At 31.5% G+C, this 26,767-nt stretch overlaps 2 protein-coding genes across 3 annotated transcripts in view; one reads left to right on the top strand and one right to left on the bottom strand.

Moving 5' to 3' along the window:
• LOC134264510 (uncharacterized) overlaps positions 1 to 21,962 on the top strand; it is a 51,466-nt gene extending 29,504 nt beyond the window's left edge. Inside the window, exon 3 of the mRNA XM_062746805.1 lies at positions 21,790 to 21,962. Coding sequence (XP_062602789.1) covers positions 21,790 to 21,910 — 121 coding nt within the window. The 3' untranslated portion in view covers positions 21,911 to 21,962. The remainder of the gene's footprint in view (positions 1 to 21,789) is intronic.
• Positions 1 to 26,767, bottom strand: part of LOC134264508 (uncharacterized) — a 51,402-nt gene that overhangs the window by 12,769 nt on the left and 11,866 nt on the right. The window contains exons 10-13 of one of the 2 annotated variants that reach the window (XM_062746800.1): positions 25,225 to 25,362; positions 24,788 to 25,092; positions 24,375 to 24,516; positions 23,924 to 24,012 (exon numbers count right to left, since the gene is read on the bottom strand). In XM_062746800.1, coding sequence (XP_062602784.1) covers positions 23,984 to 24,012; positions 24,375 to 24,516; positions 24,788 to 25,092; positions 25,225 to 25,362 — 614 coding nt within the window. In that variant the 3' untranslated portion in view covers positions 23,924 to 23,983. Of the gene's footprint in view, positions 1 to 23,923; positions 24,013 to 24,374; positions 24,517 to 24,787; positions 25,093 to 25,224; positions 25,363 to 26,767 lie in introns of those variants that run through there. The other variant, XM_062746801.1, reaches the window with a different exon arrangement.

Below are 26,767 nucleotides of genomic sequence, written 5' to 3'. Positions count from 1 at the left end.
CTCACATGAGCACTAAGGCTAGGAAAAAGTAGATATTGGTTTATTATTGAAAATTTTAAATCCAAAAGTAGTCCCATGGCCAATCATGGATTTGCAATTCTTTAGAAAATGATTTTAAAGAATTTTCCTATATTTTTCTTTGTAAAACTTTGGTCGGCCATTTTTGCCCCGCCCTACCCCTGGAGGTCATGATTTGAAGAAATTTGAATCTGCACTACCTGAACATGCTTTCATATAAATATGATGAATTGTGGATTTGTCATTCTTGAGAAAAATATTTTTTAAAGAATTTTCCTATGTATTTTTATGTAAAACTTTGGTAAGCCATTTTGCCCCCGTCCTACCCCAGGGGTCATGATTTGCACAAACTTTAATCTACACTGCCTGAGCATGCTTCCATATAAATATGATGAATTATGGCTTTGTCTTTCTTGAGGAGAAAATTTTTCAAGAATTTTCCTTTAATTTTCTAAGTAAAACTTAGATCGGCCATTTTGGCCTCGCCCTACCCCCGGGGGTAATGATTTAAAAAAACTTGAATATAAACTACCTGAGGATGTTTTCCCATAAGTTTCATTTTTCTTGGCACACTAGTTCTTGAGAAGAATTTTTTTTTTAAATATGCCACCAAATTTTAATTAATTTAATTTCTTCCCAATTATCTCCCCTTGAATGAGGGCATGGCCCTTCATTTGAACATTATTGAATTCCCTTTACCCAAGGCTGTTTTGTGGCAAGTTTAGTTGAATTTGGCCCAGCAGTTCTTGAGAAACAGTCGAACATGCGAAAAGTTTACAAATGGACAGACAGCTAGACAGACAGACAGAAGGACAGACAGACAGACGCCGGACAAAATATGATCAGAAAAGCTCACTTGAGCTTTCAGCTCAGGTGAGCTAAAAAAAGTTAATATGACTGCCCTCATTTTACAGGTAATCATACATACAGTTTGCAAAAATGCACATTAATTATACGAAAAGAAGGACCACTGTACAGCCTGGACCTTTAACACCTTAAGAATATGAACCACTTACTGTAACTAATACTTTTTTTTTATGTTCACAAATATATCTTCCTTCAAGTATCTATTATAGATAGGTATACAAGTATTAAATTTACAGAAAGACATTCACCTACACAAGTTCACGTTTGATCAAACACATGTGAAAGTTGTTTTAATATAGGATAGAAAAAGGAGAAGAAGAAAGAGGGAGAAGGAGAGAGAAAAGAACATCAAAAAGAGAAAATAAAAAACAAAAATATATAGGGGGCATAGTGTTTTTTTTTTCTTTACATTAAGGGGGGAGGTATAAAGATTAAGATTTTGTTTCTTGCAAAAATTCTTAAATACATATTTATATGTAGACTTGTACATATGAATCATATCATATCACAGATGCTCTGCCAGTTTTTCTCATACTCTGTATATCTACATTGTTTCAAAAGTAAAAATTTCTCAATCAAGAATCTTTCCACAATAATTGTTTTTAAAGGCATTATACTTAGAACAGAAGGATTTTTTATTTAGTTGAAAAATATAATTAATATAATAAATATAATTCTTAGTTATCAGTGTCATCAAATTTTGCACTTTATGGACATCCTTATTCTTATGTTTGCCAAATAATATAGTTGTGTATAGTAACTAATACTTGACAGAGAGAGGGAGGGGTCATATTTTGTTACCTTCCTGTGATCTTTTCTTACCATGTAACTTACACATGTTTTATAAACAAGGTTGACGAGTGGTTGTTAATGATAAAATGTTGCATCATTATGATTTTTTTCTGACCCAACAGGATATGTTAAAAATTTAATCTTCACTACTTGAATATTCATGGCTTTGCTTTGGTTTAAATCATGTTGATTTTTTTCCCTTCAAATTAGATTTCTTTGTACATGTAAAACTTTAATATTGAATTGTGCATGCATCACAATTTTATTAAACATTGTGACCTCACCCTTTCTCTTCTATTCATTGTTTGCCAAAAGAGCTAAGTTCAAATTATCCATTAATCAGCCCTGCTTTCAAATTTTACTGTCAAGAACCAATGTCCCATTTTATGCTTAAATTAAAGAAAGTTTGCTTTTTAATTTCCTAGAATAGAATCATCTTTCAAAAAAGCAATGTAATAATCAAGCCTTTTGAAATGGATAGTTCTTTAAGTTAACAGATGAAAGGTGTATAAGAATATATTCAACAAAAATGAGACCATCTTTGATCCAAAATCTTATCTAAAGAAACATATTTTTTTTTTATCAAAGGTAAGGCTCGATGCAAAATAACGAGTTAATTATTAGGTATTTTTAAAATAATTTTTGGGAGTTATAATTATGAGAGGTTTCATAGAGTTATGATTGATAGATTAGCGGGAAATGTACGCTATTTCATCAGAAGCGCATTTACCAAGAGTCTAATTGTCATTTTATGTGCTTTCCACTTAAACTGAATTTCTTGGGCCAAAAAGGCCCCAAGTGAACATTGCACCTCATTTTTTGCATTTTATATGAATTTATATACTCATTTTCGAAATAATTATAACATTTTGTCAGATGTTGGTAAATTATGTTTGTGTTCAAAATCAGAAATATTCCAAATTATAGAATATTGAGATGTTTGAATGTTTGTAAATGCTCAATATCAAAATATTGAAGAATAAATTTATATGTACTTTACCTCATTGAAAAAGTTGCAATATAAAATTAAGATAATAAACATTAGCATAACAATGAAACAAGAGGCCCAGGGGCCACAGCAATCACCTGAGCACATCAGGCTTGAATTTACTCCACCCCCCCCCCCCCTCAAGGCGTTCATCATTTGAACAAACTAGAATCTACACTACCTGAGGATGATTCCATATAAATATCACAAATCATAGCTTTGAAGTACTTGAAAAGAAGATTTTAAAAGGTTTTCCTATATATCCCTATGTAAAACTTGGGTCGGCCATTTTGGCCCCACCCTAGCCCCGGGGGTCATGATTTAAACAAACTTGAATCTACACTACCTGAGGATGATTCCACATTAGTTTCATCTCTCCTGGCCCAGTGGTTCTTGAGAAGAAGATTTTTAAAGATTTTTCTCATATATTCCTATGTAAAACTAGGGTCGGCCATTTTGGCCCCATCCTTGCCCCGGGGGTCATGATTTGAACAAACTTAAATCTGCTCTACCTGAGGATGATTCCACATGAGTTTCATCTTTCCTGGCCCAGTGGTTCTGGAGAAAAAGATTTTTAAAGATTTTTCCTATATATTCCTATGTAAAACTTGGGTCGGCCATTTTGGCCCCACCCTAGCCCCGGGGTCATGATTTGAACAAACTTGAATCCGCACTACCTGAGGATGATTCCACATGAGTTTCATCTTTCCTGGCCCAGTGTTACTGGAGAAGAAGATTTTTAAAGATTTTTCCTACATATTCCTATGTAAAACTTGGGTCGGCCATTTTGGCCCCACCCGTGCCCCGGGGGTCATGATTTGAACAAACTTGAATCTACACTACCTGAGGATGCTTCCACATAAGTTTCATCTTTCCTGGCTCAGCGGTTCTGGAGAAGAAGATTTTTTAAAAATGCCATACTTTTTTCACAAATTCATAATTATCTCCCCTTGGAAGGGGGCGTGGCCTTTCATTTGAACAAACTTGATTCCCCTTTACCCAAGGATACTTTGTGCTTTGGTTTGGTTGAAATTGGCCCAGTGGTTCTTGAGAAGAAGATGAAAATGTGAAAAGTTTACGCCGACGACAACGCCGACGACGACAGACAACGGACAAATTTTGATCAGAAAAGCTCACTTGAGCCTTCGGCTCAGGTGAGCTTAAAATATAGGGAAAAATTTTATAAAATTTTGTTTATAATGATGTGAAAAATAAACAATAAGATTGGTCGTGTGTTACGGACTAATACTGTGCGACGATGACATGTACAGTCAAGAATGTTTTCCTGAAATATTCTTGATGTATTGCTGCAAGTGTATATGGATGAAATCAAATCAATTGCATCATTTTCATGGGAAAAAAAATGAAATATTTCGTTTGAGAGAAAAAATAGAATTTCAGAATATACACCAGAAATACACCAAAAAACAAAACAAAACAAAACAAAAACAAAACAAAAAAAAAAAAAAAAAAAACAAAAAAAAAAAAAAAAAAAACAAACAAATAAAAAACGCTTCTTGTGTTAGGGTGGGGCTCTAATGCTTATATAATGTAAATGCATGAATTTTTTGAATAATTCTTTGATTTTTTCCCTTTCCTCCTGGATATTACACCAATGATCAAAAAACATATTTATGATAAAAAAAGCTGCCTTTTCAAATTTGTCAATTTCCAGGCCCCTAGGTCAGAGATATTTGGAGGGGGGGGGGGGTTACAAAGTCTGAATATAAATAAGTGCTTTGAAATCTGCTCATTAGCATTAATCAACAATTTATGATGAAAAAGAAATAATGATAAAATTTCCAAAATTTTGAATTATGTTGCCCCAGGGTCAGGGGTTCCTACATTTTCTTTTTACTCTATTCCATAGCTAATGAGTCACTGACTTAAGAGTAAGAGTAAGTCTGTTTTGGGAAATCATTTCCTCCTTTAGGTTATTTATTTGAGATTTTCCTGTACCAAAGTATTTGTTGGAAATTTTTTTTTCAAAGATAAGATTCCTGCATATATGCAAACCTTACAGAATGATACAATACAACCTATACCAAACATTTAAGAAAGCAGCCCCAAAGCTGTATCATGTTCCTTAATTTGTTCTGGATTATGAGACTGTTTCTAGATTCCAAGTTTCCTGAACTTGCCCTGAAATTGTGTGGCCGTGTAATCCCAGAGTAGTTCTGAATTGAGATACCTGCAGCAGTTTGGGCACTAGAGCTGTGTCCAAACTGCTGCATGTATCTCAATTCAAACCGTATGTTTTAAGGAAAATTTATTAATATAACAATAGATGTTTGTAAAACACTTATGCCCCCCTTCCCCACAAATTGGAATTTTTCTAAGTCCAAAAGGGCATAACTCTGTCAAAAATGGTGTGATCATTCCCAAAGCATAGCTTGACCAAGATATTCATCTGACTAATCTGTATACTAAATTCCATTTCAATATGTGCAACCTCTCCAAAGAAAATGAACGGAAACTGCAAAAATATGGAATTTTTCTAAGTCCAAGGGGCATAACTCTGTCAATTATGGTGCGATCGTACCCAAAACAGAACTTGACCTAGATATTCATCTGATTAATCTGTATACTAAATTCCATTTCAATATGTGCAACCTCTCCAAAGAAAATGAGCGGAAACTGCAAATAATTGGAATTTTTCGAAGTCCAAGGAGCATAACTCTGACAATTATGGTGCAATCGTACCCAAAACAGAACTTGACCTTAATATTCATGTGATATACCTGTATACCAAATTTCATTTCAGTATGTGCAACGGTTATGAAGAAAATGAACGGAAACTAAATGGACCGACAGACCGACCGACCGACAGACAGCAGCAAAGCAATATGCCCTCCCTTCTTCGAAGGGGGGCATAATAATATATCTGTATATTTCAACATAAAATATTGATGCTTTTTATGGAAAAAGTCATTTAAAAATAGATTGACCACCAGGAAGTTTCGATAAGAGTTTCATTTTTTTCTGATTTTATATACCTTAATGATGACCCCTGTTGTGCCTTCCTGTATTTTCTCTTGGTGTTTTAACAAATCTTCAAGTGCTCGAATCTCCCCACTCACTACTTTTCTGTAAATAAACACAGATTTAATAAAATCAAACTTTTTATAAGAGTTCTTCAGCTATGAAGTTCCTTACTGGATGCAGTCGGAGGGAGAAAAATGTAACAAAATTATAATCCACTAGCTCAGAGCACCCCTAACCCAAATCAATTCAAAGGTACAGAAAAAAGCTTTATATTTTTATATCGCTCGGTAACATGTGGTTAACTCTGTATACATTCATTTGGAACGAAACGTTTGTGTATAAATGTGATATTTGACACATGTAGCATAACTCGCAAGTGGAATACTGTTTCGTTATATCAAATATTAATTAAGGTAGGGTTCCTTTAATTTCAAATATTTAAGGATTGAACCCTAGTTCCACTGTATAGCGTGGGTTTGGGCAGTTTGTACGAAGCAGCTCATAAAAACAAACTTTTCCAACCCATATTGTACCAGTCTAACTTGGATAGCTATTAAATTTAATCCTTATACATGTAATTTGATTTCCCATCATTTAGTGTAAAAAATACAATACGATTTTTTTCTTTAAAATGGCTTCAAGTAGAGCGTTTTCTAGAGGTATCATCAGGCGAGCGGAATGATACATGTACATTTTGACATAGCTCGGTGTGTCGAGTGTCGCTTGGAAGGAAACTTGTGCTATGAAATATGAAATGAATTTTTTTTAATCAAATGATGTGGTGCCACCAAAATTAAATCAGATAATGACTTCCATCTTAAATCAAACATGTTAGTCGTCCTTAATATCTGCTCATTTTTAACATCGTCTAGACATCTTATCATTTTTTTCAAATTTTGACCCTTCATTATAACTAAAAACACAACTTAGAGTGGATATTTATAACTTTCACATAATGAACAGCATTTCTATAAATCTGGCAAAAATGGTTCTTTTCTCCAGACTGAATTCAAGTTTTTGTCTGAGTGCTTGCAGTTTCTACTTCTAAGAATATCAATCATCAATGGCTTGGAAATTTTATTGAATTTTACCCTTTCTCAAAAGTTGTTCGTTTGCTTCTTTGAATCACTTCTTTTTTCGCCAACTTATTCATATCTGTTTGCTTTTGCAGAGAGTGGAAGTCTTTAAAGAAATTAAACAAAATTGTGATTATGTATTGTCATTTTAGAAAAGGTTCAAATCAGTTATTTTTCTTCATGGAAAATACATCAAAATTACCATTGACAGATCCAGAGAGTCTTGGTGTCTCAAGAAAAACTTTTCTTTGAAAATTACTTTCCTGCTTGTCAACTTCCATGGATTTAAAATCTTTTCCTGTAAATGCAAAATTTGTCATAGAATTTCCTCTAAATACAGTCTTCATTACATGTATTTCTGAAAACAATAATATACATCGTCTGTGCCTTGATTAACTAATCACAAAGAAAGAATGTCTTTAATCTTTTTGCAGACATGATATAACATTTTTATCCAGTTGTCATATGATGATCAATATGAACATTGGTTCGACAGAAAAAAAAGACTTTTTTTGTTCTATACAACTTTTTCAAAACAAATGAAGATCTTAATGGAAATTGCTTCCAAATACCATATTTTCCTGACAGTTTTTTTAAATCATTGACTTTCTTCACTGATACAAAATTGGTTTCCTGATGATCAATATCCATTGATTCTGCACCACCTTCTGCACCAACTTCTGCAAATATAAATCGGATGTTTTAACAAACATTGGAAAATTGAGTTAAGCATATCCGACCAAAAATTCTGACTCATTCTATTATAATGCTTTTATATTCATCTTATTTTTAATTCAATTTGTATTTGCAGTTTCATATAACTGAGTCAAAAGCTGTGTCAATACTTAATACAGTTTGTTTGAAATCAAATATTACCATTAAAAAGCTGTCCTTTCCCGAATATCTTTCCAGTGACAAGCAAAACAGAATTATGCCCAGGACCATCGATGGTGGGTTGCCCCATGACTTTTGAGTCATTTACTCTTTCTAAAGTGGTTTCCATACTGGCAGAGTCGCATTCTTGATGGTCAATTTCCATCGGTTTCTCACCATCTTCTGCAAATTCAAAAATTTTTGGTTTTTTTAAGCATGTCACTCTTCAGCTTTTTAAGAGAATATGGGCAAGAATACATAACTTTAGAACAGACAAATTCCCATATCCTATTACACCTTTCACGGAAGCCTAGTGGTAGAGCGTTCGGTTCGTGATCGGGAAGCCCGGGTTAGATTCTCGTTCTCAGCGCCGCGTCAAACATAAGACGTAAAATTAGGTAGTGACTGTTCTTTCGCCAAACGCTCGGCATCAGAAGTATAAGTCACGGGTCTTTCAGATATGACCTTAAAAACGTAGGTCCCGTGTCACGGTAGGCGCTGGCACGACAAAGAACCCTCACTGCTCAATGGCCAAGATTGCCGAGTATAGGTCTAAATTTAAAGCCCTTCACTGGCAAACGGTGACGTCTCCATGTAAGTGAAAAATTCTCTAGAAGGGCGTTCAACAATATACAATCAATCAATCATATCCTAATTTAGGTAAACAATGGAAAAAATCCTATATTCAATTTAAAAACAAGATCTATAAGGGATTAGTTTTTGAAGTTGAATGTATTCAAAATGAATTTTTCAAATCGGACAAATTTAGTCCATCATATATTTACCTAAAGAATGTTTCGTTATTATATCTCAAAAACATAGGTTTCAATTTAAATTTGAAAACGCAATTTAATTTATACATTCACTGAATAGACATTACCAAAAAATGAAGGTATTATTAAAAGATGAGGGTAACATGTATATAGTTCAGATCCTTAAAATCGCATATTTTGATCAATTTTGTATAATTTATATCATTGATACCAACTTGTTTTGTTTTTTTTTTATATACTTTACCGAATTTCCAACCAATTAGCACTAAAAACATAAAGTTTGATCTAAGAACATTTTTATTGTCCACGATGGGCGTTCAATTAACAATGTCATTGGTGTTCGGAAAGAAAGAAAAGAACGTTTTTCTATGACTTAGTCTTGATGATTTAACTAAAATATTTTCTTTCATGAATATGCGCATATCCGTATCATTGTCATTCAATGTCTTATTGTTTTTCGAACACATTTTTGAGTATGACCCTTTGTATACTAGAATATTGCAGATCCTATGATTTGCTTTATTTGTTTTTTTTCTGATAAATGTTTTTTCCTAAGTTTAGGAAATGAGACATGTCAAAGGTTGAAAGATCTGGCAAATTTTGTTGGTGTGACAAAACATTAACTTTCTGTTTATCCCCGAAACTCCTTTACTATTCATGGCCTATGGGTTTGGATGCCGTCATGAAGATGATTAATTTAGTGAATTCCTCATTCGGCTTCCTTCCTCTCATAAACCTTTCAGTTTATTTGCAAAAAAAAAAATTCTAGACTCCTTCAGAAATTGAACTTCCACTCCGAATATGAATTTGAATAACAAGACCGCTAATATTAAGAAAATAGCACATAAAACTGTTTTTGCTCTTGCAATTCTTTGCTCTTCTTTGGCCTTTGCAGTTTTGTCAAGTGCATCTTATTGTAAATTTGTCTTGAGGGCTTTAAGCAAAATGGATTCAAGTTTTATTATTTTTATTCCTACACACTGTCGTTTACACTCATTACAAATACAAGATGGCCTTTGTGATTAAAGCGTTTTTACTATAATTTTTTTTTTTTAAATTAGTATGAATTATCCCCAACATGATTTTTTTTATCAATTTTGCTATGTATCTTAAAGTCAATAAATATAATCAGTGATAATTTGTTGAAGTTTGCAAATTTACATTGGTTGTTGTAAGTCATTGTTGCCATGCGTGGTACTCATTTTTGATGCCCATTAATATTTCTTATTGAAATCTACTTGTTCACCTGTCTATAAAACGGGCATTTGTTGCTGTAAATTTCACATATTTTAGTTAAAGCAATATGAGCTGCATTTTTGAAAATTTCATTTTGCTGTGAAAATGTGGTATTTTGATAAATTTATATGTAACGTAAACATTTATGATCAATTAGACTTGAATGAAGCAGAAGAAAGACTTCTATATCGATCCAGTATTATACAATTATGGACTCTTTTGGTGTTGAATATGGTTTGTTATTCACCAGAAAAATATTCATATTGACCGAGGCGAAACCAAGGTCAATATGGATATTTTCTGGTGAATAACAAACCATATTCAACACCAAAAGAGTCCATAATTGTTTTATTATATAGTCGGGATTTGAATAGATAAGACATTGAAGGCTGTATGACGACACCATTTTCATTTGCGATTTTCCATTGTTGAAAATAAAAAAAATCTCCAGATTACTGTTTGTAGCCTCCGTGTTTTCCTTTCCAAGTTTCGCTATTTTATGACGTCCAGATGTTAAAAAATAATCCTGAAATAGGTTTGAATAATTGTTTTCCTGCACAGATACTTAGGTCGCTGCGGCCGTTGCAACCATCGTTTACAACGTTGTTTGATATTTTGATTGTGACGTCACAATGCCGTTGCACGCGTATCGAAACTCCGGTGAATACGGCCTCAAAACCGGTGAATATGTAGTGTTATGAACTGTTTGCGTTAATATAGATTGTATAGGGACTATAAATAGACTATATAATAAACAGTTTTATATAAGAAATCATTATTGTACAGGACGATGATAATACAATTTTTATTCAATCTAAGCTTAAAACAGTTCTTCCATCGCAAATAAGGATAAAAGAAGTTTATCAACGCTATTTTTTTTCTCGTTGAAAAAGTTCATTACAATTCTGCAACAAAAAATTTTGAAATCACAGTTGCAGCTCATATTACTTTAAGATATTTTTGGGATAATAACAGATTTTAAACTGCTTAAATGAGGCGTTTAATTTTACTCTTGTTTACTGATTCTTGACCATTCATTTTAAATGCAGTGTCTCGAATAGCCATTGTTTTCCAGCTTCCCACGATTAAATAATGGGATGAAAAGTGGTCTCACAAACTGCTATCAATTTATTAAAGATTAAATAAGTCAAGCTTTATCTCATGACTACTATATTGTATGTTATCGAGCTAATGACATTATTTATTGAACGTCCCTCGTATTTAGATTTAGCATATTATAATTACAAAAAAGTATCAAAATATCACGATGTTTTATGCGCATAAATTGGCATGATTTGTTCAATGATACATATTGCATGCATTAAAGCTATTTTAACATCTGTTTAAATAGATAAAATAAAAAAAAAGCACATATGCGAAATGTACTTCTTATAAAATCCTCGATACATCTGATTTCGCATACTGTAGATCACTAAATTTTCGCGACACCTTATTTTCGCGTGATAGTCATTGACAAAATTTTCACGAATTGTGGTTATTGCTCTATATTATCTTAAGAAATACTATTATACGCGATATATAAATTTTCGCGAGCACACTATCTCGCATAATTACTCGAAATAAAGTTCTCGCGAATAAAAAGTGATTTACAGTAACATACCTAAGCATACATTGCAAGAATTTAAAGCTCAAGAACATAAAGATAACTTAAGGGTAAGAGAATTTTGTCTTTTTCTTTTATGCTCTTTACATATCATGTGATTTTTTCTTAGCTTTTTATTTGATAAAGTCATACAATATTACATACCCAATACAATGTGCTTAGATTCAGATAATAACATTTAATGGTAACAATCTTTACCTTCCAAACAATTGTTGAGAGGCACGGGATTATGTCCTTGACGATGATCCTTTGATTGCTGCATCCTCTTCAAAGTCTATATTGATGAGAATACAGATTAAATTAGAATATATTTCTTTGGGACCTTGAAACATTGGAATGACATATTTACAATACAAATCATTGATATACACTTCATTTAAAATGAGAGCCACAATTTGTAATCTGGTATAAAATCATGGCTGTAAAACACGTAAGCAGTAGATGAAATTGTACTAAGGGAAGTTCTATACTGTCATCTGTCTAAAGGCAAGTATATATGAATGAAAATAAAAATTTTGAGAGGTCTGTGGTTTATCCTACACTATAAGCGTAACAAGGAATAATTATAGCCCCTATAAGTCTTAAGATGTTATGGTAAGATTTTCAAAGATTGAATGGGTGGTTAAAATATAGTGGCTTTACCTAGAACATTTGGACAACATATTAGAGAAGAAAAATGTCTTAAGAGAGATATATCATTCTATAACTTAACTATATTGAGGTAGGTTAATTATCAATAAATTGATATACTCAAGTCAAGTAGAGTCAATTAAATCTTATTTATAGTCGGCACATATATACAATACAACAGAAACAACATGAACTCTGGTGAGCCCTGTAACCGACCTTAACATATTTACACAGAGATAAAAAATAGTAATAATATATATTGTTAGTAAATCAAAAGATGATTTAAATGAAGTCATTTTAAATGACATTATAAGGGTAAAGAAAAAAAAATCACAGATACTAGCACCTCACTTTCACAAAGAATAAACTTAAAAATAAGCAGCAAGAATTGGTTTGCACACGGGTGATTATCACAGTGTTAATAAGCACCAATTATTTTGATTAAAAAAAATAATTCAGAGAAATAAATAATATATGTCTTTCAAAAGAAACAACATCCATGAAGCGCAGTACAGTACATAACATTTACAAACACTGACAGAATTGAAAACTGAACAACAAGGAAAGCAACATAGAAAGCATGCTTTGCACACATATGGACATTCACAGAACGCAATAATAATAGCAGAAGAGAAAAAAATAAACAAAAAAAGCGTACACACACAAATAGTTCAATAGACCGCAAAAGAACATTTAGGAAGGCTTCTCAGACAAAGGCAGCATGGACTAGTATTTACATATACTACAATTATATTTCTGATATTCACACCACGTAGGTATGTAGTTCTTAAATAAACTAAATGATGTGGTATTTCGGATATCATAAGGAAGGGTATTCCATGTCCTTGCTGCCTCATATCTGAAAGAACCTTTTCCATACCTTTTAGTTCTGGGTCTGGAAATTTCTGCGGCTTTAGAATACCTAAAATTATAGAAGTTTTCTTTAACTATAACCAGATTTTAAAGAAAGAGTAGTCTCTTTTTTTAAATGATTTTCAATATTTCTATGCCAGTAATCTCATTCTTCTGGTCTTTAAGGAGGGCAGTTTGGATCTTTCCAATAGTTGTTTATATGAGCTTTCATAATCATTATAAATAAAACGCAGCGCTCTTAATTGAATTTTTTCAATTTTTTGAGTATTTTTCTCTTTACAAAAGTGCCAAGTCAGGGGGCAGTAACTAAAATTTGACATAATAAAACTATAGTATATAGTAAGCTTTCCGAATCTATTCAGATATTTCCTAATCCGTTTCAAAACATTTAGTTGTCTTGCTGCCTTCTTACAAAACTCTGAAATATGAGTGTTAAAATTTAGTTTAAAATCAATTGTAATTCCTAAAAGTTTAACTTCATCTTCACATTTGCTGATAATATTTTCCAGGTTAGAAGAAATTTGTTGTTTTTGTGTTTTTGCCCCAATTGCGGTGGCTTGGATTTTTTTCAGGATTTGCTTTCATTTTATTATTTGAAAACCATATTATAAGAAAAGATTGTCTTCCCGTAAAGAGTTTATAACATTTTGTGAAGTTTTATAAGATTTTGCTAAAGTATTATCATCTGCATAATTGTAGAGGGTGCAGTTTGTAACATAATAGAACAGGTCATTAATAAAGATATTTAAAAAATACAGGTCTAAGAGTGGATTCTTGAGGAACACCTTTCAGAATAAATTACATTTCACTTAAATGGAAACCAATCTTAACACACTGTTTCTGATTTGATAGATAACTCTTAAACAAATCTAAAGCTCGATTGGACAGGCCATATGCTTTTAATTTTAAGATGAGTAGATCATGGGGACGGCAGTCAAATATTCAATGTTATTAAGGGCATGTTTCCAGTCTTCAATAACCTGTAAGAGGGCTGAATGACATTCAAAACCTGGTCTAAAAGCAGCCAAAATGGGTTGAATTTTTTTTTTAAAAGCAGACAATTGTATTTCAATTGCTTTTCAAAAATTTTTGAAACGGCAGGGAACACACTGACAGGTCTGTAATTGTCTTTCATAAGAACACTATTTTTCTGATGGATTGGTGTAACCTGAGCTTTTTTAAGGGGGAAATTGAACATGATAAAGACAAATTAATAATGTTTGAAATATGTTTCGCTATACCATCAATTCCCATAGCCTTCTTTTCTTTTGGTTTGCTGATCCTTTTCTTTCAAAATTTTCGGTTAAACTAGTAAAAGAAAATTCTTCAAATATATTTGTGGAGTTTTTGGAATAGCAGCAATGCTTGGATGTTTGTCATTTACTTGCACACTATTTTCTCTTATATCTTTGGCAACATTTACAAAATAATTATCAAAAATTTCACTAACTTCTTCCTGTTTGGTAATAAGTTTATTTTCCTCTGAGAGAATAGTGTCACTTATTGTGGTATAACCTTTGTTTGTTAAAAAGGTTTTAACTGTTGGTCAAAACTCACAAGATTTAGGACCTCCTACGCATCTTTCCAAGAAGTAATTATTTACCGACTTATTCTTAAGTTTAGTAACTAAATTTCTTTGTTTCCTATATGCCTCCCAGTTTTTATTTGATATTATTGTAGTAAATTTATGGAAAAAACATTTTCTTCTTGTAGATTTCTCTCTACAGATTTTTGTTCATAAACGGTACTTGATTTGGTAGAATTTTCCACTCTTTGAGGGGTGCATGTTTGTTCACAACGTCTAAAAATCATGAACTTAAATTTTCATAAGCTAGGTTTACATATCCTTTCTCTGATAAATCTAAATTCTGGCTTTCTAGTTCTTGCAAAAAATTATCCAAATCAAAATTTTGAAAGCTTCCTAAAAGCTTGGTTTTGTTTTTAACTCTTGAAGGCACACAATTAAGTTGTAAAAAGATAAAATTGTGGACGTCACTGATACCTGTACAAAAATTTCTAATTTTAGAGAATTTGTTTTGTATCTTAACACTACATTTAAAAGAGATTGTTCAGAGTTCTTTGGAAAACAGGTTGGTTTGCTTATAAAATTTTTAAGATAAAAAAAATCACAAAGATCTAACAACACAGCCATTTTCTCATTGTCTAGAAAATTAAAATTTAAATCGCCAATAAAAGTAAAATTTTCAAACTTTGAGATAATTTTATTGACAGTTCGACTAAAATCATAATAAAAGCATTATATGGCATACTTGGGGGTTTATATACACCACATAAATACCATTTTGCTTTGTCTACCATGATTTTAATACCTATTCATTCAATTTCCTTAAACTCTAAACTTTTCATTCTGTGACCTGCAAGGCCTGATCTTAAGTAAGCCACTAATCTTACTCCAAGTATGTTCCTGTCTGCTCGCCACAAGTAATAACTACCTTAAACATAGTGTCAGGAAAAGAGTTGTCAATTTTAGTCCCGGCTTTGAATCGAACGTCTACTATATTTCTGTACAAGAGATCTTTTTACTATTCATGTTTGTTTAGTTAACTATTGATGTTCAAGTATCCACATAATAGATTTGCTGGTTTGGCTTGTCGGATATTCACCAATTTGTCAAAAATATCATCAATAGAGCTATGTATGTCCCAAAACGTCATCTTGATTTTTCATCTATTGATGTGTTATGTAATATAGATGATTCATGTTCAAAAAAAGAGTCAGAAAAGTTAAATGTCGAGCAGGGTCCAAGAGACATCCGAATTACCTACTGTAGTTCCATGTTCTGTAATAGCAAAATGTTTGCACATTTGATGTGCCAACAGTAGTAAAAAGACGGCTTTGTAAGTAGATTTGTGAGTGAGTAGACAGGTTTGTAATAACCGCCACATGGTTCCTTTGGTGGTCCAGGATTAAGTGATATATCCCCACTCAAAATGAGTAGTATAACAAAAGATGCATTTCTTTTCGGGGATTTCAGTTCTAGTTTGCAATATGTAGCATAACATACAATTTCAGATGGTGTAGAAAAGTTTATTTCAAAAGAGCTGGAATGTTGTTTTCAACAATTGTCCAGAAATTTATAAGACAGAGAAAATTCAGAACGATCATCATTGGCGTCGCCATGTTTTGTAATTTTGTAATTGTTCTGTAATTTTCAAGACGAGATGATATGTGTCACTTCTTTCCAGATCGCAATCCCGAGGTGGCTTGAATAGAGGTTCCATAATACTGAGTTACCTTTTTTATGAAAATAGATAGGAAGTTCCATGTGTATGAAACAAGATGACTGATACCTAGAGGTCGGAAATAAAATGAAAGGGGGAAGAAGATAACCAAACAAAAGTGGTTGCGGGTTAAAGCCAATTTTTAATGCCTACAGTATGTGTATCCTAAATAAAAAAAGGAAGTAACACCCCCACTACCCGAGTTGTGACACATACAAATTAAAAATAAGTAGGGGTTAACTTTATTCGAAATACACATGTATGTATCTGTGCGCATAGACACTTTTTTCAACCTTCTGAAAATATCTGGAATTACTTAACGAATGTTATCATAAGTATTTTCTTATTGTATGAAAATACGATAGATTAACAACATGGCGGGTATAAGGAAATTATACTTTAAATATCTATAAAAAGACGAAAAATTAACTAATCATGTCAAATATAGCTGCGTGTGAAGGTATGGGGTATAAGAGAACAATGTAACTTCACAGAAAGGAATAGAAATACGACAAAAATAAAGAAAAAAGAAATAAAATACTCACACGTGTTTCAGATGACTTTTGTTAAATACACATCTGTGTATTTTGATTCTGACGTCATTGATTCCTGTGTAAATAAAGCGGGTCATACTAAAACACTATATTGACATGTTTTAAGGAAATATCACGAACGTTATATTTTGATATTTGGTGAAAAAGTTGATTTAAAGATTATAGGCCTAATTTTCTCAGTCTATACACTTATGTAGGACAACACTATAAAAATTTTTGCTTTCTATCCAGGTATACAAATTTAAAAAAAACTTAACGGTCTGACAGAAATATGATTAACCTGAAGGATTTAAATGACCTGATTTATTTTAATAGTAAGGTTTGCATTCTGATCTTGCTACAAATTACACGTAGAGGGTTGCAGGTATTGTTATTCCAAGAGATGAAAGATATTGTATTAAGAACCAATAAAACTTTTGTAGAAAGATGATGAGCTTATCGGGGTATTCTTTTCTCACTCTTAGTTATTGGCCATTGCAAGATTTCTGTACACATTAACATACATAGCTATGCATAGCTTAAGAAATTTATATTTTATATAATCTATCCAGCTGAATTAAAAACAAATATTTGTAGCTCGATTCGTTATGCATTTCACATGAAAATCTTTATGGGTTTATTTGAATAATGTACAATTAGGTGTGTCCGATGTAGTTTCGTTAATATAAAATATTAAGCAAAAAATTCTACGTATTATCCCTTTTAATTGTATTTTATAATTGTAAAATCATCAAAAAATTCTTCTCCAAATATTAAATAAAATGTTGATATTGATAATTTTATATAATATTTTAGGTAACAAGAGTCACCTAGGTCAACTTTTGTCTTCCATGCTTGTCTGTCCTTGCTTTAAAATTTCATTGTCCCTATCCCTCCCACCACCCTTGGATAATCCGTTTGGGGCTAAAACTATTAATATAAGTGATATCTTTAGAAAAAAATGGCACTTGACATCAAGCAAGCAAGCTATAGATATGGTTGCCATTAGCATAGAGCTCTTTAACAACATTGTAAAATTCATGACTCCAGGATCAAAGCTTAAGGTACGAAAGTGACGACAGTATAATGTTTTGTTGATCACTTAGTGAAAATTGCTTTATTAAAAAAAAATAATCACGTTTCCTTTGTCCCTGAATAGAAGACAAACTATTCAAATACATAATTAGATATGAGGTCTTCTCCAGGGGCTCTGGTGTTAGGATGGGGCTCTATAATATAAATTCAAAAAAAAAATGATCTTTGAAAATATATTCTACTTTTTCTAAGATTTAAGAAATAAGTACAAAGTTTTGCTCATCAATAGGGCCTCTTCCGATTTTAAAATGTCTAGATCAGGGTCTTAGGGTGGGGCTCTATTGATTATATAGTGAAAAAAGCATCAATTCATTGAAAATAACCTTCTCTGTTCCTTGGTATTATCAAAACTACCTATGTACAGGCTAACCATCAGCAAGAATGTCTCTTCCAAAGTTGTAAAATTTCTTGCACTTACGAAGGTTGTCCGTAAAGTTCGTGGATAGGCTGAATTTTGAATAATCATGGTGTCATTTAAATCATTACCATATTTATAATACTTTTCTAAATGTGAAAAACAAAATGTAAAATTATATTCAATTACTAATATATAATTTCAATTGTGGCTTCATTGTGAGACTTTGGATAGTGACCCTGATTTTTAATTTTAATTAAAAACTCATTTTTAACTTTATTGATGAACTATGTATATATAAAATTCCACAGAAATGACTTTTGTTTTCACATAATGAGGTTGACAAAAGTAAAAACATCAAACCTGCAAAATTTTAACGTTCAGAGTTTAGAAATGACTAAGAAATTGAGGTTATATTCTATCAAGACAGTATGGGTGTTGTTCAAAAAAAGGACAATTTCAAAAAGGTGGAGCAGAAAACAGTGATAAAACTTTGCGTAGACATAGGAAAAACATCAACAGAGACCCATTAAAGCTGTAAACAGACTGGAAAATATTGTAAAGGAAGCAGCTCTTATGTATTTAAATTGAATATAAAATTTTGGACGGAAGGAATAGTTAAAAGGATGACATGTTGAAGGAATACCCTAATTCTGAGATTGCAATGCTGTAAAAATTAATTTCGTAAATAGACTTTGTGCTCTATTTCCATAAATAAATTCATTTTTAGGCAGACAAAGGTTTGATGATTCGCAGGGTCTGAGACAGAAAGTGTTAAATATTGTTTTACATATGAAATCTGAACAGTTTGTAAAAACATTTTTGATGACTACTTAAGGCGACATAAGAAATCTCTTGACTTAAATTGTGACTGTGTTGAAAAAAGTTACATGTATTCAGCTTTTGACGACGGGAAACATCAAGGAATTTTGTTTTAATAATTATTTACTCAGTGCTTAGTTATGATGATGATGATACCTTTTCCAAATCTGTGAACGTCATGTTTGCAAGTTCTGATGTAAGGGTGGGTCTGTATTGAATTGGTAGTGAAAATGCATTAAATGAAAAACTTCTCTTTTCCTTGACATAGTGGAGGTAAACGAAGAATGTTTTAAGATGTAGTATCCATAACCAGATTTATAGAAATCTTGGCTATTTGGTTGCGTACATGTAATTTGGTCTAGGCCATGGTGCTATTAATTTTCATACTGCTGAGGTATTTTAATTCCCCTCCTCTACTCTCCCGTTTACTGATCATACTTAATCCCTGTAAGAAATTTAATGTTGATAATCTTTATTGTATGATGCAAAATGTAATTTCATAGTTTTAATGATCGAGTCGACGTGTTAACAACAAATAAAAAAAACTAAAACTGTTTTTGATAACAGGAGAGGCAAATATAAGAGGTCAAAATATTGGGTTAAATACACGGTACAGAAGTCCGTTAACAATAGTGATAGTGATCGATGGGAGACAGAACAGAAATCATGTTTTTATGTGTTGTTACTGAATGCAAGACCTTTAAACCTAATCATCATATTTCTCTTCCTTTTGGGCAGCCAAGCTTTTACCATCATTGTTATTTTGTTTACAATTACAAAAAAGAAAAAAAAAACAGTCTATAACACTTTTAATACTTGATCCAGTAATCTAGTTTGAGCCAATCAGATAGTTGGATAAATAAATAAAAATTAAAAAATCATAATATATACATGTAATAAAAACATAAAATGAATATTGAATAAGATTTGTAATAAAACAAAGGTTGTCTAGACTTTTGAATTTTTATTAACTAAAAAATATTTCTAAAACAAAAACGCGTTAGATATTTTAGGAAAGAATAGATATATTCAAAGATCGATTCGAGGTAAAAATGAAAGATTCATAGGAGCTCAGAAATCTGATTATTTAATCTAAATACAATAAAATCCCGCCCTAGTATATGTATGACCACGGAAAAATCACATCTAATGCAGTTTCCAATAAATTTGGATTAGCTAATGAGCATGAAGATTTTCTCACAGGCTGTCAGATTGGTCACAAAGAGCCGAAAAACTAGCACTTCCTTCATTATTTGATTTTCAGAAAATGGTCAGCTAAGTCTCTCTTACGGTATATCACTCGTGATATTGGTTAAATCAAGGATATATATTTTGAGAAGTATATTTTAGATAAATACTCATATAGTGTGACTCAAAATCGCAGAGGAAATAGGGGTCAGTGTACATCTTACTGATCTATGGTTGGCCTTTTTGCACTTCAACTTAAACTCTTTGGTAAATTACTTTAACCTTTATCATATGTATCTTATCAGATGTTACCATGGTAATACATATAATTTAATTTTACATAAAATAGTTTGAATATTATTTATCACTGAACAATTCTTGCAAATTATTGAGTGTAAATTATTGTGTGACCTTTTTGTACTAAAAAGGAACATATTTGGGGTAATAAAAATTAAAAAGGCCATAAAACATTTTCTTAAATCAAGATTTTTACGACTATAGTGCTGATCAGTCACAAGTATATTGAGTATTTTTTTAGATATTGAAAGAATATTTGGTTTTCGTGATGTTAATTTTTAAATATTGGTCAAAATATGTGATTTTCAGGCGAAAAATTGTATAAATCTTATCTAGACTTATTTGACATATTTTCATTTTATGGCAAAGTTTGTTAAAGGAAGGTGTTAAACTTGTTCTAAAAATATAAATTAAGACCTATATTAAATATTTCTAGCAATATCATAACGGAAAATATTCTCGGAGTAAAAGTATGTGAGGTTTAATTTCCAAGATACTTAATTTTATAAATGTGCAGATTTGGAGAATTACATGTATCTGCTAAATATCCTTCCACCACAAGGAATAGTCCCTCATAAATTTTGTTGTTGTTGTTTTTTTTTTTTGGTAGCTTTTTGGCAGTTTTTTTTTTCGTTGAATGTTAACATTAACATTATTGAATTTAAATATGTTATAAAAATTGAATTTTCATAAATAGTTTAAAAGCAAGATGATCTGCATGGACTCTTCTAAAATACTGTGGAGTGATTTACCTTAGTTCTACCCTAGAGCTTTTAAAGCAATTTTAGGGCTCACAACTTATATGTATTTATTGTGACGAGATCTTTCGACGAGTGTAATTATTTTTTACCTTAACCCCAGAGTTTGGCCCACTTTTTTCAAAAACTTTAACCTTGGTCATAACTTTTGAACATCCAGGTAGCACTATGGCTCTTCATTTGAACGTTTGGTTCAATGTCGAATATTCTCTTGATCTATAAAAATGCTGTTTGCGAAGAGTGCTTTTAAACAGAATTTAATTTAACTTGAATTACACAACTAATTTGAGCCTTTCTAATAAATCATTTTTTAAACATAAATCCAGGGTGCAGTTTTAAAAGAAAACTTCGACTAAAACCAAATTTTATTTGATTGTGAAATTTTGCAAAATTAATCATTGACTTTAAAATTGTAAACATGAAAATATATGCCAACATTCCTTTCAAAAAGTTTAAAACCATTTTCAATTTATTTCAAATCATAGAAAGTTATATGCAGAATAAATTTTGGTCTTAGTCCTAAGTTTTTTTTTTGTAAAAGAGGGCCTGAATAAATTTACCTCATAAAAGTATATTTTTTGTTAGATTTTAACTTGAATACATTCACCAATTGTGCTCCATATGTCTTATAATTAAACAGTTATAATAATAGAAATTACATTTTAAAAAAAATTGCAAATGCAATCCCTTTCCATCGTTCACTGACATTAATGCTAAAGTTTATCTGATTTTAACAACATTCATTCATTGATTAATTTGTCTAGAATGATTTCCAGTTACGTGTTGCCAGAAGGTTTTGTCGTCATAACCAAGGACTGTGTACAGGAGATTGTATACGAATCTGACGGCTCTCAATGTCAGCCATTGGCGGCTGTAGGAAAATAACGTCACTAAATGAAACTGACGTCACTGTATAGCACGTGTAAAATTCTGAATAAAGGGTCTCATTTATTATTAAAAGAGTATATTAAAGACATGACTGGATTTTATTATAAGTGCCCGGAAAGTGAAAAAAATGGATAATTCAATACAGATTTGGGCCTATTTAATTCCCTCGAAAAAGCTGTTTTCGAGTATCAATTTTGTTGATTTTGGTTTCCTTGATAATGCAATTGTCTCTTAATGTTTGAGAAAGGATGAATACCAAAGCTATACTTTCCAGGCCCTTTCTCTACGATGAAATTTGATAAAGTGTCAAGTGAAATGAAATATTTCATGCATAATATTACTACAGTACTGTATCAATAATATCCGAGCACATTTTCACGGATTGCTAAAATATAATAGGTTTGTAGGAACTTTACTTCCTGTATTCTCTTTTAACCTTCAATAAAACTCGTGAATTATTTTTTTTAATATTTTGCGGAGGAAGTTTATTTGTGACTGAGAGGTACCCACGAATACCTAAAAATAAAATTGAGCGTCCATGAAATACAACGATTCGATAGTAATCCTTCGTATTGTTTATGATTTTGAGGATTACTGCATTCTTGGTAAATTTGTTCAAACTCTTTAAAAAATGAAAATCATGGCTGGTTTTCTCAATTTCTTATGAGGGACCGGTGCAAAGTTAAATGGATACGAAATGTAATTCCTTGTTTATAACCAAACTTGTTACATATTTTTTTATCATTATTCATATTTTCATTTTAAGTTATGGCAAAATTTCAAATGTTTTGATTTTTGAAATCAAGTGAAGAACGTTTTGCAAGAAAAACATCTGTGAAATAAGACCCAAAAACATCAATTATGGAAAAGTTAGGCTTTTCAAAAGTACGTAAAACTCAAGGTCTCGATTAAACTTCCCCCCAAAAAAGTGCTCGCATGCAGGTACAATTCAAAAATATGAATTCCCTTTTACCTAAATATAAACGAATTGTCTTCAATGGTATTGATTTTTCAGGTATCAAAAAAGGTCTTTTCACAAGAAGTACATTTTTTTAATAATGAAAACATTTGCACCCATCAATCAAATCATTTTTTTTTGCAAAGCTTAGAGTTTTGGGAAATGAGACCTTTTTCACATTCAACCGTATTTATCTGTGAAAATTATAAACCTTATTGATCAACTATATGGCTCAAACCATCATCTTTCAGTAGGTTGCTTGGCTATTGCTTTAAATGCCAGAAGGGTTCATGGAAGTATGATTTTTGCAGAGAAAACACATGCCACCACTGTTCATCACTACATATACATCGTTTGTGTTTTTTTACTTTCTCCCAAATTTTATTCTCTAGTTATGTATACCATATACTTGAATTATACCTCTGACCTGACTGTAAATTCTTTTCATCATGTATCATATATTCTAAATGGTTTTGATTGAATAAAAACACCTGAACTCAAATTTGGAGCCAAACACAGTCCCAGTGGAAAGTTTGGGAAAAGAAAATAATATCCAAGACGGAAAGACCATGGTACAAAAATATACCCAAAATGTATATACAATTTGAGTATAATTATATTAAAATAACAATGAATTATTTTTATTTTTATGTCTTGAATTCGAATAAAATTCAAAAAAATCAAATGATCTGAGATTTACTGGATACTAACTGTTAAAACCGGATACATGTACATGTATAAATCGGCATCATGGAACATTCCAGCAGAGCAATTTCTACATGATTTCAGTTTGCCACCTGTTCTCTCTTATATTACTGTATACATCATTATTTTTGCATTTTTTTCACTTGCTGACAATTTTGTCCCATTTAAAATTCGCCAACTACAGTTGTATTTTAGAATAGGACTAGGTTCTTTGAATTTGCCCAATTGTGACAAGGGCGATAGAGGGTTTTTTTCAAATAGAATGGGGTCAAAATTTCCCTGTGTATAGTATATATTTTTCGTAAAGGATTGACTACCCTCCCGATGTTTAACAAGAAACACTCATGCAATCGTTATATCAAATTTATTCGTTTTCTGGCAAATATCTACGAATTAGCGTCATCCAGCTATTTGGCCATTGGTCCCAGCGTGAAATCTGAAAAAAAGTAAATTTAAATTGTTTGGGATAAAAAAAAAACATAAGAGGCCTATAGCTTTGAGTCATATCATTTCCTAAGACAAATTGGTCCTGCTTTTGAAACCCATTTTACCCACATCCCCGCCCCATATACGTACACATATATTTATCATAAATGATGACCATATTATTCATGAAAAATAGATGTTAAAATACAGAGCCTGAAAGGTTTTAATGGCGTCGAATAAAAAAAGAAACAGGCACATATCGTTCTTCAATGAGGGATGTATCATAATGATGCAACACACTATGATTAAGTTTCTTAAAAAGAATGTTAATCATTCATGATTAGGTTGAATCATTTCATTATAAACATGTACCTTTCATCACGCCTAGAGCCTCTGCTGCACTGGTTCTATTTTTGGGCCAACCCTGCAGAAGCCTTTCAAGAAGAACTCTGATGGCAACATTACCATTCTTTGTTATCATCTCATTTAATACTGTATCAGGGTCCTTTGCATTCTGTAAAGTAATATGAATTTGCAGTAAAAAATTATCATTCATTTTAAAATATTTTGTATTCTTTACATCCAGTGAATAATGAGTATGAGATTCAAAATCTAGAATACAAAAGCCCGAGAGGCTTAACTGTCCTTCAGGTATAATGTGCAATGTAAGCTCATGGAGGAAGCTTTGTTTCTTGATGATAAAAGAAATACACTGGGAAAGTTTAGTATGTTTAATATTTCGATTATTTTACAAAAACAAAATAAAAATAAAAACAGTGACATACGTTAATGATAATACAAATCCTCAGCTGTCCTATATCATTGAAATCTTTGCCATAAAATTTCAGCTGTGTATGTTCTCTATCAAGAATGTATTGAATGACGAGACCGAATGCAAAAACATCTGATTTCCCAGTTAGGGGCATGTCCGTCTTGCTCACGTTGGTATTAGGTTTGACAAAGTAGCACATTTCAGGGGACATGTACTCAGGTGTACATGCAAGGGTGTCTTTTTCTGTTACATTTCTAATTGCAGATCCAAAGTCGGTCAGTTTCACCACCATGCTGGCCGTGATACATATGTTGTCGGCTACACAAAAAGAGAAATCTTTATATGATGATATCTCAAACTTTTATATTAAAACGCATTTAAAAAAAATAGCAATTTTTATTCAATATATATTTTACTTAAAAACTACAATAATTGATATAAAATTATTACGTTTCAGATCAAAGTGCATAATGTGATTTTGATCCAGGTATTCAAGGGCACAAAGACCTTGCTTGATGATGCTCCAAATCAATTTTTCATCCATTAGGTTCATTTGTAGATTCAAGAAAAAATTCTCCAGGTTAGTCGCTACAATATTTGTAAAAACATTTAAAAACTCACCATAAACTTTTAAGGGAAAACAAATAGTGTAATATATTAATATAAATTTAAGATGCTTCAAGAAACTATTTTTATATATTAAGAGGCCATGCCAATAAGCATTGAGCTTCACCTTATATAAACATGGAAAGTGGAAAAATTTATTTTTTGCTCAAATTTTGTGAACATGATGCATATGATTAGTCTTTCAAAAAAATATATCTACCCGGGCATATGACCTCTTATTTCCATGGCAACCAGAGCATTTTGTCATATTTATCAGAGAAATATGTGGACTGGCCTATCCTGTTATAATTCATATATTTGACATCAAAACTCTAGGTATAATTTAATAATGTGGGTCATAAAGTGCTTTGAACTATATTTCTCTATTTTATAAGTAAAATTTAATTTGTGCTTAATTTTATTAAGATTTTACCGGTAGAATTATATCCCATAAAGAGCTAAGTGGTTTGCAAATGCTGTGCAGTTTAAAAAATTTCTATATATATCTGTAGAAGGAGAATGTTCTGTTCAATATATTAAATAAATAAAATTGGGTAGACTCTTAAAACCTTAAGTAAAATATCAGATTGAATTGTTGGAAAACTCTGTTGAAAAACGATTGGATTGCCTCCCTTGCATGAACTCTCTAGTAAAGGAGACCGGAAAGACTGGAACAGACAACAATTGAGGAAATGCGGGAGAAAAGGGAAAACTTCTAACTTGGAGTACTTGGACAAATATCATATAATGGTATGTTAAATATACATTTTTCATGTAAATTTTTGGGTAAACTTTGATAAATTTATCTATTTAAAGCAAGAGTAAAGATTAGGAAGGTACCTCAAGATTAATTTTCTATCCTATGATGTGATACAAATATTGAGTGATGCAACTAACTTACTGCCTTACAGGTAATTAAGAGGAACCTGTTATATGACCACAAATGTTAAATTCTGCAGTTGTTAAATTACTCCTAATACAATTAAAGATAGATAAATGCTAATAATGAAATATAAAATAATTGTATGCCTATGATTTCTGTGTATTAAACTGTTAAAGAGGTCATGAGTTCACTGCTGGAAAGACTAAAATCCCTAATATATACACAAAAATCATTTTAACTCACCTTCTCCCCTATTAATAAATCAGAGTTTCAAAACCTAAACTTTGTCCAAATCTTAGTTTTAATTAGTCTTTCATAACATCAATGTAACAATCTGACAAATATACTTATCATTTTTGACTAATGAGTTTTTTTTTTTTTTTACTAATTTGCCAAATGAGTAGGGAATGGTACAAATACCAATTCAATGTGGAAAAATATAGCATCAAAGTTATTTACCTTTATGTTTTAGATGAAATATATTACTTAATGACACAAAGAAAA

Source organism: Saccostrea cucullata, unplaced genomic scaffold (genome assembly GCF_032062105.1).
Source record: "Saccostrea cucullata isolate Sc308-1 unplaced genomic scaffold, CSIRO_AGI_Scuc_v1 ctg1166, whole genome shotgun sequence".
NCBI lineage: Eukaryota > Metazoa > Mollusca > Bivalvia > Ostreida > Ostreidae > Saccostrea > Saccostrea cuccullata.
Note: the sequence above shows the minus strand (reverse complement) of the source record. Positions and strands in the feature narration are given on the sequence as shown.